The following is a 13,460-nucleotide window of genomic DNA, read 5'->3' on the forward strand; positions in this document are numbered from 1 at the left end:
ATGGGCCGGTGAGCCGCACGGGACCCCCAGAGGAAAGCACTCTGGCCACCCCATCTGCCTGTTTACATGGAGGGGGCACAAAGGTTCAGAGACCGGGTGCTTGGGAAGCAGGGAGGGGTGAGCCCGTCTGTGCCACGAGAGCCCCTGCCTTACTTTAGGAAGGTGACCTGAGAAAAAGTCACGCGGGCTCTTGAAGCAAACGTATGTCCTCCACACAGTTCAGGCCAGTTCCCAAAGTTTCCAAACGTGGGATGTTTCCCAAACCAGCAACCTCCCTGGGCCTGTCAGTCACACCTTGTCCCCCATTCATGCTCGTTCCCGATCCTCAGGTGATGGGCTTCCCCGGGACACAGGCCACAGTTCTCCCCAAGTCCTTGTCCAGCCCAGGGCTCCTGAGAAGGAACCCGCCCCGCCTGGGCGAGGCGTCCAGCCTGCTCTCCCCTGAGGGAGAGAGAGGGCGGCAGGGACTGTGAGGTTGGCCCTGTCAGCACTGCCCGCATGTGTGTGTGTGTCCCCAGCTGCGCTCAGCACGAGTCCTCGGACGCATTTACAGTTGGCACGGAGGGAAAGCAAGCATACTCGGGAGCTGTATTCTAGAGCCTGGTCTGGAGGGCGTCAGTTCCCAGCAGGGTGTGACACGGGTGGGCCGGGCCATCCCTGTTCCCCTAGGGGGCTGGGACCTGGGACCCACTGGGCTGCAGCACCAAAGTCTGGGCCTCACAGGGGTGGAGTCCTAAGAAAGGACACGGAGGCCTTGAAGCCGACCAGTGTGTGGTCCTGGCTAAGCGCTCACTCCCGTTTATTGAGCACAGCCACGCGCCCGGCGCCCTGTAGGTGCTCCTCACAAGGAGGAGATAGATGTCGCAGCCCATTTTACAGATGGGGAGACAGGCTGAGTGGGCCTGTGATGTGTCCACAGCCTCTTGTCCAGCCAGCCCTGCCCCACGGCTTGCTGGGGCTTGGCCAGCCATCCGGAAGGAGATCTGTGGGGGCCAGAGTCCTCCTCAGGTGGAGTCTGGAGGCAGCGTGCCCTGACCAGGCCTTGAAGGTTTTCAGTGGGACTTCAGGGTCACCTCCACAGGAAAATGGTCACTGATGGCAAGGGCCTGGAGGGAGAGGAAGTGGGGCCTGCTGGGCAACCTCTCCTCCCTTGCAAGCTCCACCCCCTCCACCTCCCACCCCTCCACACCCCCACACCCCGCCCCGGGCGGGGGAGGGGGGCCGCGGGCATCTACAGACCACTGTGCTGCCTGCAGGTGGCATGGGGCACGGACTGGGGACCCCACTCCGGAAGAGGCCAAGGGCATCTCCTCCCGCCATCCCATAATTGTTCCTTTCGGCTAGAACTGAGCCCCTAAGGGCGCTTCCGAGACACTAGTGCGGGGAGGGGCGCCCCCGGCCGTGGACAGCAAGACACTGGCCACCCCCACGCCCACCTGAGTCTGGTCCAGGCCGAACTCCTCCTGGAAGTCGTGCACAGCGGCCGACTGGGGCTTCAGGCTCCTGCGCAGGCGGGCGCCGCACACCACGATGCGGTCGTAGGCGCAGTCCGAGTTGCCCACCGTGGTGTCCGCGCTGTCCGGGATGAGCCACTTGAAGACCTCGCTACTGCGCAGGCGGATTGCCGGCCAGTCCTGCGCCCTCACGTAGCTGCAGTCCGCATTGAAGTCGCCCAAGAACAGCAAGTCCTGCGGGGCCGCGGAGCCGGGGCTGAGCCCGCGAGAGGGACGCGCCCCCACCCCCACCCCGGACGCGCCCGCTGGGGGCGGGAGCGGGACTTACGTCGGTGCCCCATTTGTCGATCACGTCCAGGTACACGTCGTAGAGCGCGTCGATCTCCGCCACGGCCTGGTGCGGCGCCGCGTGCAGCGGGATCAGCACGAGCTCCCCGGCAGCTGCGGAAGGCGCGTGTCAGAAGCGGGGGTGGGGCGGGGCGGGGGCGGGGCCGCGGAAGGGGAGGGGCGGGGCCTTACCCGAGCCGGGGGCGGAGAACTTGACCACGAAAGGTTCACGGCTGAAGGCGTCCTCCGGGTCCGGGTACTGGTACGTGTCCACCACCGACACCGCGTCCTTCCTGGGGGAAGGAGACTGGTGGTGGCGCTGAGCCGGGCCCCTCCTGCCCTGCGCGCCCAGGCCCCGCCGCCCCGCCCCTCACCTGTAGACGAACAGGTACATTTCTTTGTACTGGTCCCGACCCAGGGGCTCGCTGCTCACGAAGCTGTACTCGTGCCTGGACACGCTGCGGAGACAAGGGCCAGGCCCGCGGTCAAGTCACCCGCCGGGCCCTGCGAGCCCGGCCTGGGCTCCGAACGCTGGACCCTGTCCCCCGCACCTGTTGATCTGCTCCATGAGCGCGGACACGGCGCTCAGGTCCGGGTCTCGCACCTCCTGCACCAGCGTGATGTCATAGCCAGCCACGATCTGGGGGAGGGGCCGGCAGGTGCGGGGTCACGCGCCGGCGGAATCACCGGAGAAGCCCAGCTGTGGCCCCGCCTCCCGGCCCCTGGCCTCACTTGCGCAATGACACCGCCGCAGGCTGGGTCCGACACTTTGCTGTCGCCAAAGCTCTGGATGTTGAAGGCTCCGATGCGCAGCGCCGCGGCCCCGGCGGCCCCCAGCGCCCAGAGCGCGGCCATTAGGGCGCGGAACCCACCCATGGCGCGGAGCGGGCGGCTGGGAGTGACAGAGACGCTCCTGAGCTCGAATCTGGAGTCAGACACACCAAGCCGCCCCTCTCCGCCCCAGCCCCGGGGCCACGGGGGCCGGTGAGAACGCTTGACACAGAGGTTCCCTGCGTCTCCATGTCTCCCCAGTGGTGCACTAGGCTTACCGTGGCCCTTCTCCATCGTAGGGAAACTGAGCCCCAAATACAAGCACCCCATTCCCATCCAGCCCCCTGGTCAGCCCAGTCCTCCCCAGCCACGGCACCCCCACACAGGCCGGCTCCATCACTCACCTGGGATGCGGATGGGGCGGCAGCCGAGGCTCAGGATCTAGGTCAGAGATCCAGGCCGGGGGTGTGTCTGTGGCACAACACAGACTCCTCGCTTGGTGGGGCAGCAGTTCTGGTGCCAGGGCTCAGGCGGGTATTTGAGGCCCTGGTCCAGGGAGGGGCTGGACTGCTCTGGGTCCGCCCCCTCAATGAAGTTGGACGCTGGAACTCCTGGTGGCCGGTCCCAGGGAGAGCCCTGACGGCCAGGTGGCAGGGGCATCCACCCTGGGCCTGCTCTGGTGCCCCCAAGCCCATCGGAAGCGGGACTCCGCAGACTCTGACCGCCTCCCAGCACCATGCCAGGACTGGATAAGAGGGTCAGCCATCCAAGGTCCAGTCCTCGTTCCTGTCCTCCCCCCACCCCCCAAAGCTAGGTCATCCAAAATCTCCCTCCTTCAGCGGCACCTTCTGGGAAAACAACGCACTGCAGGCCTGTCCCCCCACACGCTGTCACCTCAAGGGAAAAAGCCTTGGTCCCATGTCCCAACAGACAGCACCAGGGCTGGAGGCGGGGAAACGGCATCCCCTTCCACCCACCTGGCGGGGGGGGGGGGGCTCAGGAAGCTGGAGTCACGACTCCCACTGGGCAGGGCAGCAGGAGGAGGCTGCCTGTCCACATGCCAGTGACACCCACACACCGCCAAGGTGCCGCCAGCCCCTCCGGAGCCCTGGGCGGGGCGGCCGGGCATGAGAGTCCAGAGGGTGGCCCGGGCAGGCGTGCTGCCACAGGGAAACCTGCCAGGACAGTGGCCCAGACCCCGAGGCTGCCGCTGCCACGGCAACATCACAAGTGGCAGATTTTCACATTTTATTGTAAAGCAACAAAAAACTATTTACACTCCCACATCCCCTCTGAACACCTGAATTCTGTGTTCTTTCTTCTCTGGGTCCTCGCCCCTACCCAGCCCAGCCCCCAGGACCCTGCAGGCGGCCACGCTAGACAATGACCGTCTGCACCTCGAGCTGGCCCTCCGGTGAGGCGATGACCAGCTCGCCCGCATGCTCTAGGATTTCAATGTCCTCCGACGAAACCATGGTCACGGTGGCCTGCTCGGCGCCATTTGCACCCGCACGGGCCGTGAGCACGGTGCCCTCGCTGATGGCCGAGGCCAGCGTCATGGCCACCTGTTCCGTCAGGCTCTCAGGGGTGGCGATGGTGATGGTGTCGGCGGCAGCCGCCTCTGGGCCCAGCCCCGCCTCCTGGTCCATAGTCACATTCTGCACGATGATCTGGTGCCCGGCGCTGGCCTGGTGCACGATCTGCTGTACCACCTTCATGATGTGGCTGTCCACCTGTGGGGGGGCTCACCGCTCAGCTCGCGCTGCGGAGGGCGGGGACGGGGGCCCACACCACCCTCCTCGGCCCTCCCCCAGCCCCTCACCTCTGTCTGGGCGCCCTCAATGATCTCCGCGGCTTCGCTAGCCTCCGCGTCGTCCGCAGCAGCCTGGACACGGGTCAGAGGTCAGCCGACCCCAAGGGAGGCTCCGCCACGCCACCGTCCCACCCCGCCCCTGCCGCACCCACCTCAATGATGTACTCCTGGGTGTCGGCCACGACGGAAGAGAACTCAACCAGCACGGCGTGCGGGTCCTCAGTGAGGACTGCGGCGGCGGCCGCGGGGCTCTCCTCGGCCACCAGCAGCTCCTCCACCTCCAGCAGGCAGCCGCCTGGGGCGGGGGGTGGGGGGCTCGGTCAGCACGCCGGGCACCCCTCCCCGCCCTCGCCCCCCACCGCGCCGGGCCCTGACCTTTGGTGCGCAGGTGCCGGTTGAGGGTGCCGTGCTCGGCGAAGCCCCGGCCGCAGCGGTAGCACTTGAAGGGCTTCTCGCCCGTGTGGTGCCGCACGTGCCGCACCAGGGAGCCCTTCTCCCGGAAGCCACGGCTACAGAACGGGCACACGTGCGGCTTCTCCTCCAGGTGCGTCCGGAAGTGCACCTGCTGGGCGTTCTGTGGACCCGCACCGTCAGTGCCGGCCTGGCCTCGGCCTCTGGGCCAGGCCGGAGGGGCTGGGGGAGGGGCTGTGTGGTCGAGAGGCAGGGACGGGACAGGGATCTGGCCCAGGAGAGGGGAGCCCTTGGGTCAGGGGTCGGGGCCCAAGCACCCACCTTGGTCTTGTAGCACTTGCCACACTCAGGACACGGATAGGGCCGCTCATCTGAGTGGACGCGCCGGTGGCCGCGGACGTGTGCGATGGTCTTGTAGAGCTTCCCGCAGTCTCCGCAGCGGAAACGTCGCTCGTGCACGTGAACCTCCTGGTGCTTCTTGAGCAGGTAGGCCTTGGGGAAGGCCTTGCCACACTGCACGCATGTGAACGGCCTTGGCCCTGGGGCCGCACGGGATGTCAGGCCGGGTCGCCACCCGGGGGCCCCAAACACACATCCTGGCTGGCTGCCAGGTGCCCCCCACTCCTGCCACCCACCTGCGTGGCCCCTTTTGTGGGCCTCCAGGGTGGCCGCCGTCGGGAAGGTCTCACTGCACTGAGGGCACGGGTGGGTCCTGGGCACGGCTGAGGGCCCGCTGGCCACCTGCTGGCGGGCGGGGGGAGGTGTCCCAGCATGCCTCCAGCACCCACTGCGGGCTGGACCCCAGCAGCACCAAGAACAGAGTCGTGGCACCCCCCACACCGGCAAGCTCCACCATGAGCCCAGGGAAGGCAGTCAATGGGGGAAAATCACTGCAGAAGGTGGCTCAATGTTTCCACCCCAGGGAACACAGCAAGGACGGCTCCAGGGCCAGGGTCGTGACCCTGTACCCAAGGTCTGACCCCCAAAGGAGCTCGCCAGCGGCGCAGGCACCTACTGTCTCCACTGGCTCCACCTCCAGCAGCGGCAGCTCCGGGGGGCCGTCTCCCAGGGGCTGGGGGCTGGGCGCCGCGGGAGGGGCTTGCTCCAGGGCCCCCTCTTCTCCAGTGACACGCTCAAGGACAATGCCGGAGTTCTGCATGGCCTGGTGCAGCAGGTTCTCACGGCCACCCTCACCGGAACAGGGAAGCTCCTCGGAGCCGGGGGGCTGTGGGCAGGCAGACGAGACACCCGGTACCCACTTGCACGCGCGACACGGAGCAGAGCCAAGGGGCCCCGGGGGCACCGTGCATACGTCCTGGGGAGCCCCACAGCCCGTTCCACCTCACCTCCAGCTCCCTGTCCCTCACCCCTCCCCGCCCTCTGGCATGCCAGTGGTCTCCTGCCTCCCCTGCAACCACACTGAGCACCAGGAAGGCAGGCCAGCTTGGTCCCGTTCCCGCTGGAGCCAGTGACCGGCACAGAGCCCGGCACTGAGCGGACAGAGGCCAGCCCCTGACCTGCCCGCACCTCTGGGGCCAGGGCTTTCATGCCCAAGGGAAGTTCTTGCATCTGGACATGGACTTCGTGGATGACAGTGCCCTTGGCGTCTGTCACCAGGTGAATCACAGGCGATGTCTCCATAGGTTCGCCCGTCACCGATGATGATGTAACGGTCCCCACGGTGGAGGCGCCAGATCCTTTAAGGCAGAACCAGGAGAGTCCCTGAGGAGACCGCTGACCAGGGCAGCACCCAGGCCCGGGCCAGGGCGGGGAGCCCCTACCTCGCGGACCTGCAGGCGTGTCCTCTTTGCCCACAAGCACGTCCTTGCTCGCGCTGAAGCGAATCTTTTCGGTGCACGGGGTCAGAGACTTGAGGTGCCGGGTCAGCGCACCCGACTCCCGGAAGCTCTTCCCGCACTTGGCGCACTTATAGGGGCGCTCATCTACAGAGAGGGCAGGGTCAGCCCCGGGGCCAAGGGGCAGGCAGGCCCCGAGCCACAGCCTCATGTTCCCCCCAGAGGCAGGGGCCACAAGGCCGGCTCACGGCCCCCTCCTGGCTCACCCGTGTGCCGCCGGTGGTGCCGGATGAGCGAACCCTTGGTCCGGAAGGACGCCCCGCACAGCTTGCACTCGTGGTCCTTGCGGCTGCTGTGGGTGACCATGTGGGCCTTGAGGATGCTGCCCTGGGGGAGAGCGGGGAAGCAGGGCTCAGGCACCTCCCCGGCGGAAGTGGGAGGGAGGCCCGGCCCCACCCGCCGGTGGGGCCGCGAGCACGCAGCCCCCGGCCTCACCGTCTTGAAGGTCTTGTGGCACAGCGCGCACACGTATCGGCCGTCCTTGTTCACCAGCAGCTTGACCTGGGCCTGCTCGCCCTCCCCGGGAAGGCCCGGGCCCTGACGGCTGGGGCTGCCTGGGGCTTCCGCCATCTCGTTGTCCCCCGGCTCTGCCTCGGCGGCCACAATGACCTCTTTGATGTGTCCACCGCCTGAGGAGAAGAGGGTCAGCCTGAGCCTCGAGACCCTGCGGGCCCTGCCACCTCCTTTGATCCCTGCCTGGGGACGTTGCTAGGACACGGTGGAGCTGTCCTGACCGCCCTCCAGCTCCAGGGCCTGGTATCTGCTCCCTGAGCTGGAGGCCGCCCAGAGGAGCTCCAGGACCCCAGAATGTGCCCAGTGGGGAGACCCACCATGAGCACCGGCGCCCCCTCCTAAGCCAAGGAGCGCAGGACCGGATGTGCGCAGGGGTCCCGCCCCCGCTGAGGACAACTGAGTGCCAGCACAGAGACGGTGGACGGGCCGCCCCGCTCACTGCGCCGGCTCCCACTGTCAGGTAAGACAGATGCCTCGGGGGGCGGGGGGGAGGTCACCCGCTGTGTCTTGAGGCAGGCAGGCTGGGGACCCTCCCGGGAGAGCGAGTGCTCCCCAGAAACCTGGAGCTGCCTGAGGAAGGAGGCCTGGCCTTGGCGCCTCTCACGGGTGATGAAGAGATCTGACAATGTGCAAAGCTAAGCTGTAAACACACTTCGTAATTTCTGCTCATAAAAACAACACGTGGGAAGCGGCTGTAAAGCCACTTCTTAGGAACCATCTCAATCAGTCAGACATAGCGTGTTGACAAGCCATTCTCACGCACAAGGCAAGCACCGTGACTCAGACAATTAAGGCCATCTCTCGCCCATGCCCCGGCTTGTGCGCTGGATGCTCTGTCTTTGCTCCGCCCCAGAAGCAAACCTCCAGAAGGCCAGGGACCTCTGCCAGGCGAGGACTCGGGACAGAGCGTGGCACAAGACACAGCAGGCGGACGGCTCAAGGAAGGGAGGACAGGGCTGCCCCGAGTCCAGAGAGGAAAAGCAAGTTTGTTCCCAGCCAAGAGGCAGGAGGGCCGGGAAGAGGTACCTGGCCCCCCACACAGCCCCTGCCGACTGTGGCCCCTGGCCCCCCAATCCTGGGAAGCCAGCAACTGGCAGTTTAGGACTCTAGCCAACCCCGGAGCAAGGAGTAGCAGACTCCTAGCGGGCATGTGGTGCACCCAAGATGCCTGCAAAGGGGGAAACTCCCAAGGGGACAGAGAGGCAGGAGGTACCCAGAGGGGAGCCCTCAGAGCACAGGGACGAGCCACCGAGCAGCAGGTGTGGGCCAGCTGGAGGTCAGGGGGGCGGGAAGGGGCCTGGCTAGAGGTGCCACCCAACCCAGGGGATTTGTTTTCCCATATGACACCATCCAGGGCCAGAGCACGGCCCCACCCCCCACATGACAACATTCCTATCCAGAATGGCAACAGGTGAATGTCCCTGTCCACAGGAATGTCAGGCAGGGGAAGGGACAGCATGGAGACAAGGACAGATGTCCGGCTGCCTCCCTGAGGTGGGTCCGTGGCAGAAAGGCCTACTCTGCGGCTCCCCTCCCGAGGTCTCCACCCCTCTTCCTGCCCCATCTGGTCCCAAGGGCTTCCCAAGGCCAAGGCGTACCTGTCACCCAAACCCACATCCTGTGCAGCCGCCCACTCAGGCACCTGCCAAGACTCCTGCCCAGCAGACCCCTAGATAACAACCCTTCCTTTCAAGCTGGGCAGCAGGCTGCACCCTCCTGTCCGGCTGCCCTTTGAAGGCTCCCCCTTCCCATTCCAGACCTATCAACTCCCCCCTCTCCCGCTGCACACCAGCAAGGCACTCGAACTTAAAAAGAGCCATCAAGGAGGCTGACTGGGCACTATACGCTCATAAAAGCCAGGTGAGAATCAGGGCAGGAGTTGCCACCCCCACGGGCGGGGGGGGGGGGGTGGGGACAGCCAAGGTCAGACAGCAGGTCCGGACAGGGCTGGAGCCACCAGTGCATCCTGTGCATACCCCAACCTGACCCATCAGAGTGGACCGTGGGGTGGGGAGCAGGAACCGGGGTTGGCAGAAAAATGGGGAAGATTCCAGAAGGACCAGGGAAGGACCAGGGAAGCAGCAGGAGCAAGCAGCCAGCTCGCGACTGTGCACAAAGTGAGGACTCCCTGAGCGCAGGCCACACGCCTCCCCTCTCCTGGCGGGCAGGGCTTGGTGCCCAGTGCTCACTCTGGAGGGCCTCGGCCCTCCTCAGCCAGGCTTTGCTCTCAGGAGAGCAGAGGGTCACAGCAGCAAGGGTCCCTCGCCTCCAGCCCTAACCACAAACAGCTGTGCTGACAGCCACACATGGACAGACACTGGGAGACCGCGCCGGCTTACCCACGATGTCGGGTGCGTGGCTGATGTCTGTCGTTAATGCGGCCGTCTCCACCACGATGTGGGCCACCGTGATGGGCTCCTCCGGGCCGGCCACCGCTGGCACCACCTGCCGTGGGGGGACAGGGGACAGAAAGGATTCTCCTGCAGGGCTCCAGAGTTCCCTTGGCTTGGAGAGGGAAGGCTTGGGTTTATCTCCACATGGGAAGGCTGCGGTGGGACCTGTCATCTCCCCCGACATCTCTCCCACCCTAGTCCCTCCAACCCAGGCCTAAGGGGTCAGCCCCGTCACTCAAACGCCCCTGGCCACCATGGGCCGGATGCAGAGCAGCGAGCACCCTTGCAGAGGGCTCCCGGGAGAAGTGACCGGCAGTTCCAGCCCGAAGCCCGGTTGGCTGTGCAGGGATGAAGGTCAGCACCCTCACCCACCAGCCCCAGCCAAGCTATCAAGCGATGTGGGTCCAGGGGCCTTCCTAGAGGAAAGGGCACCACCGGGAGGGGCCAGGAAAGAGCACAGGGTCTGAGGGAGATGGCTGTAGTCCCACCGTCCTCTGGGCCATTCCCTGTGACGAGCTGAGGCGGCTGACATCTCCCAGAGCCTCCTTTCCCAATGCCATCCGACGAGGGGCCCGAGAACACCACCGTGCAAAGGTGCTGGGGACCTTCAGAGGCCTGGATACGTACAGCCCAAGCACGTGCAGCATGACAACCTTGGCCATGTTTATGACAAAGTGGCAGGACTCCCAGAGCCACCCTTTGCAGGATCCCGAGAAACCATGTGTCAGGGGTGCCTGGGCGCTCAGGTGGTTGAGCATCTGACTCTTGTTTCGGCTCAAGTCATGATCTCACAGTTTGTGAGTTCAAGCCCCACGTCAGGCTCTGTGCTGACAGTGCGGAGCCTGCTTGGGATATTCTCTCTCTCTCTCTCTTCCTCCCCCAGCCTCTGTCTCTCTCTCAAAATAAATGAATAAATTTTAAAAAGGAAAAGGAAAAGAAACCGTGCGTACTGGGCAGGAGAGAAGCCAAAAGAACAAAAGCCACCATGACAGCCCTGAGCCACTGAGCCAGGACAGACCCTGAGCCTTCAAGAAAGGAGGGATGTCAATTGCGCAGGCTTCAGCCACAGACTGCTGGGAAGGCAGGGCCATCCCAAGCCATCCAGGAAACCAGGAACACTGCCAAGCTCTTAGGGACAGGGCCCAGGCTCCCTCACCCATGACCGGATGCCTGTCCTCTGTCCACCCCCGTGCCACAGGGAACCGGCTGCACAGGTCTGTCAGGGCACGCACACACCCCTTCCCAGCCACCAGGTGAGCCCAAGGAGGAGGGCGCCCATGTGCGTGGACGTGTGGTGGCAGGTGGAGAGGGCTCACCTCCTGGCCCAGCAGCGCAGCAGCAGCAGGGGCGGCAGGCAGGGCCTCCTGAGGGGCCCGCTGGCAGACTTTCTGGAGTTTGTGCTGAACAAAGTCTTCCAAGGCAGTGAACTCGGCCTGGCAGCGGCCACATCTGTGCACATCGTCCTCATCTGCAACAAGCCTGTGCTCAGTGGGGCCCGGGAGGGCCTCCAGCCCCAGGCCAAACCCACCGAAGGGTGCCATCGGACCACAGGCACCTTCCAGCCTCTGGTGACCTGCGGAAGAGGTGCCCACCCCAGGGAGAACAGCACCCAGCAGGTGGGGGCCCCAACCTGAGAGTTAGACTGCAGAGATCCAGTGAGGCTGCCGTGCCCAAAGCCCCCACTTCAGAGATGAGGGGACAGAGCCCCAGGGAGCAGCTAAGAGGTGGAGGGATTCACCCAAGCCGGTTTGGGGACGGTGGAGGACCGGAGTTTAAGATTGCTTCATCGGCTCCGAACGGGCAGGAGCCCCCTCTTCTGGAGAAGACACTCAGGGTGGAACTTCCCAGAGAGGCTCCACACCCCAGGCTCAAGTCCCTCACCATGTAGGCTGACCGTGCCTGCCCCAGGTCCTACAGCAGGCACTTCCCACTCACTGAGCCCCTCCTGGGTGCCAGGCACCTCACTGGGGAAGTCCCCAAATCCAGCCAGCGCCCTGGGGAAATAAGGATGACTATTCTCATTCCAGGAAAATGACCTGAGATTCAAGACCACCCAGCTGGTGAGTGTTCGGGCCAGAATCTGAACCTGAGGGTCTACTCCAGATGCCCCGCTATTTGCACAAAGGGATGGGAGGATGTTCCTTGTGCTTCTATAAAAGTCTGCCAGTTCCCACCACCTCACATCCGGTCCCACATCAAGGTCAAACCCAGGCCTGGCACACGGAAGGATCCCAGCCCATGTCTTTTGACTCAGTGAGCAAACAAAGGCCCACACCACACCCATGACGGGCCCACACAAGACCACCTGCCAGAGGGCGATCCCCTCCAGATGGTTCACAGTCACAAGCGAAGCACTGACGTGCCCACCACCCTTTTAACCTTCCCCCCTTGCTCTCCAGGTCTGACTCGCTGTTGCCAGCGAAGGAACACCCACCACAGAAGGGGACACACTCCGCCCCGTGTAACAGTGACAAGGCTGGGGGCAAGCACAGCAGGGCCCAGCAACCTCCGAAGAGATCCCTCTCCAGGCTGGCACTGCCCCTAGTGGTACTGCCCCTCCCCCAGCTGGAATAAGAAGGAGCAAGAAAAAACCATGCGCTGAAATAGGAGTTCTGCGGAGACAGGGGCCACTACCCCAATATCGCTAGCCAGCCCCCCTCCTGTCTGGCCCAGTCTATAGCCTCATGAGACAAGCTCGGAGGAGAGAGACCCAACTTCTGTCTGCACAAGCTGTCAGGGCGCCCGGTCGTCCGCTCTGCCCTCAGCCAGTTGCCACCGGCTCCGTCTTCCTTCTCACCGGGGTCCGGGGAGGCAGCGCAGCCCAGAAGGTAGGGGAGTCGGTTGAGGAGTCACACAGCCCTGGCATCCAGTCCAGTCCTTGCTACTTACTAGCTGGGTGACCTGGTCACCTTCACACCTTTGAACCCCAATTTCCCGCATCCACAAAATGGGAATGAATCACAACAACAACAACAACAACAACAACAACAACAACAACAGGAACGTCCAGGGTTGGTTTGAGGACAAAAACGCTGATGCCGGGTAAGTGCTTAACACGTTTTTAGCAGCAGCAGCAGCAGCGGCGGCGGCAGCAGCATCCCCTGCCCAGGACCAAACACCCAGAACGTGGCGAAAGTGGCAGGTGTGGGATGGAGCCCGCAGGCCGGCTGCAGGGCACCGGCTCTCCACCACTGGGCTCTGCTGCCTCCCCGAGGGGCAGCCGGGGCCCTGGGGGCGAGGCCCCGCCCCACCGCACCCCCAGCCTCCAGCCCCACCCCAGCCAGGGCTCTAGAAACCCGTCAGGTGCATTGGGAGGGGGCCCAGAGGAGGGCGGGGCCTTGCCCAGACAGGGAGGCGAAGAGGCGCCCGACCGCCGGCCTGAGGGCCAAGGCCGCCAGTGGAGGCGACGGCAGAGGTCTACACACGAGCAACCCCACAGCCTTGGGCACCTGTGAGTACCCGCGAGTGGGCACCGAGGCCCACGGGGTGATGGGCGCCCCACAGGAGAGGCCCGAGGGTCTGAGGAAGCCGGGGAGCGCGTGGAGGGCTATGTAGGACCCCTTGGGGACCCGTGAGGTCCGCAAGGAACCGGGGTATGGGACGGTCGGTCGCGTCCACAGCTTAGGCCCTCGGAGCCGCCTCCAGCCAGGACTGAGCCGTCCCCACCCCGGCCGCGCCCGACCCTGTCAGGCCCCGTCAGGCCCTGTTACCTTCTTCGCTAAAGGGCGCCGGGAGGCCGAGGAACCCGCCAGGAGCCAAGGCCGCCGCCGCCGCCGCGACCCCGCCCTCGCCCGCCTCCCGCCCGGCTTCGGCCCGGGCTTCTGCCGTATGCGCGGCCGTCACCCGCACTGCCATCGCGCCCTCCATGTCGCAACGCGCCGCAGGAAGATGGCGGATTTACGACCGTGTCGTCATAACAACG

At 65.1% G+C, this 13,460-nt stretch overlaps 2 protein-coding genes across 9 annotated transcripts; both read right to left on the minus strand.

Annotated features, from left to right (window-relative positions):
* Window positions 1-759: 759 nt before the first annotated feature.
* On the minus strand, window positions 760-3,692 carry DNASE1L2 (deoxyribonuclease 1 like 2). 2 transcript variants are annotated; one of them, XM_047098073.1, is made up of 7 exons: window positions 2,514-3,692; window positions 2,333-2,421; window positions 2,156-2,239; window positions 1,974-2,074; window positions 1,783-1,895; window positions 1,437-1,688; window positions 760-1,106 (listed from the first exon to the last, which is right to left on the minus strand). In XM_047098073.1, exons 1-7 carry the CDS (start codon window positions 2,886-2,888, stop codon window positions 1,053-1,055), a joined length of 1,068 nt encoding a protein of 355 aa, XP_046954029.1. In that variant the 5' UTR covers window positions 2,889-3,692; the 3' UTR covers window positions 760-1,052. The 2 variants fall into 2 exon arrangements, with proteins under 2 accessions (XP_046954029.1, XP_046954028.1); XM_047098072.1 differs by lacking the exon at window positions 760-1,106 and having other exon boundaries at window positions 1,185-1,688.
* A 94-nt stretch (window positions 3,693-3,786) lies between these two features.
* E4F1 (E4F transcription factor 1) lies at window positions 3,787-13,460 on the minus strand. 7 transcript variants are annotated; one of them, XM_047098067.1, is made up of 14 exons: window positions 13,249-13,457; window positions 10,855-11,006; window positions 9,485-9,590; window positions 7,068-7,261; window positions 6,839-6,959; window positions 6,567-6,719; window positions 6,304-6,473; window positions 5,792-6,001; window positions 5,412-5,517; window positions 5,098-5,315; window positions 4,741-4,939; window positions 4,518-4,660; window positions 4,375-4,437; window positions 3,787-4,285 (listed from the first exon to the last, which is right to left on the minus strand). In XM_047098067.1, the coding sequence occupies exons 1-14, from the start codon at window positions 13,403-13,405 to the stop codon at window positions 3,929-3,931; spliced, it is 2,349 nt and encodes a 782-aa protein (XP_046954023.1). In that variant the 5' UTR covers window positions 13,406-13,457; the 3' UTR covers window positions 3,787-3,928. The 7 variants fall into 7 exon arrangements, with proteins under 7 accessions (XP_046954023.1, XP_046954022.1, XP_046954021.1 ...); XM_047098066.1 differs by having other exon boundaries at window positions 5,412-5,520; XM_047098065.1 differs by having other exon boundaries at window positions 5,412-5,520; window positions 6,558-6,719.

Source organism: Lynx rufus, unplaced genomic scaffold, assembly GCF_022079265.1.
Source record: "Lynx rufus isolate CCGP_SWC_20201006 ecotype Redwood Valley unplaced genomic scaffold, mLynRuf1.p SCAF_43, whole genome shotgun sequence".
Lineage (NCBI taxonomy): Eukaryota > Metazoa > Chordata > Mammalia > Carnivora > Felidae > Lynx > Lynx rufus.

What these genes read in the sequence shown, in the direction of transcription:
- E4F1 (XM_047098062.1), bottom strand. Translation starts at nt 13,405, where the DNA reads ATGGAGGGCGCGATGGCAGTGCGGGTGACGGCCGCGCATACGGCAGAA. An exon ending in CTGCGCTGCTGGGCCAGGAG is followed by an intron (nt 9,591 to 10,854) that starts GTGAGCCCTCTC and finishes CCCCCACGGCAG; the next exon opens with GTGGTGCCAGCGGTGGCCGG. An exon ending in AGGTGGAGCCAGTGGAGACA is followed by an intron (nt 5,521 to 5,791) that starts GTAGGTGCCTGC and finishes CCCGCCCGCCAG; the next exon opens with CAGGTGGCCAGCGGGCCCTC.
- DNASE1L2 (XM_047098072.1), bottom strand. Translation starts at nt 2,888, where the DNA reads ATGGGAATGGGGTGCTTGTATTTGGGGCTCAGTTTCCCTACGATGGAG. An exon ending in GCGGCGGTGTCATTGCGCAA is followed by an intron (nt 2,422 to 2,513) that starts GTGAGGCCAGGG and finishes CCCCTCCCCCAG; the next exon opens with ATCGTGGCTGGCTATGACAT. An exon ending in ATGTACCTGTTCGTCTACAG is followed by an intron (nt 2,075 to 2,155) that starts GTGAGGGGCGGG and finishes TCCTTCCCCCAG; the next exon opens with GAAGGACGCGGTGTCGGTGG.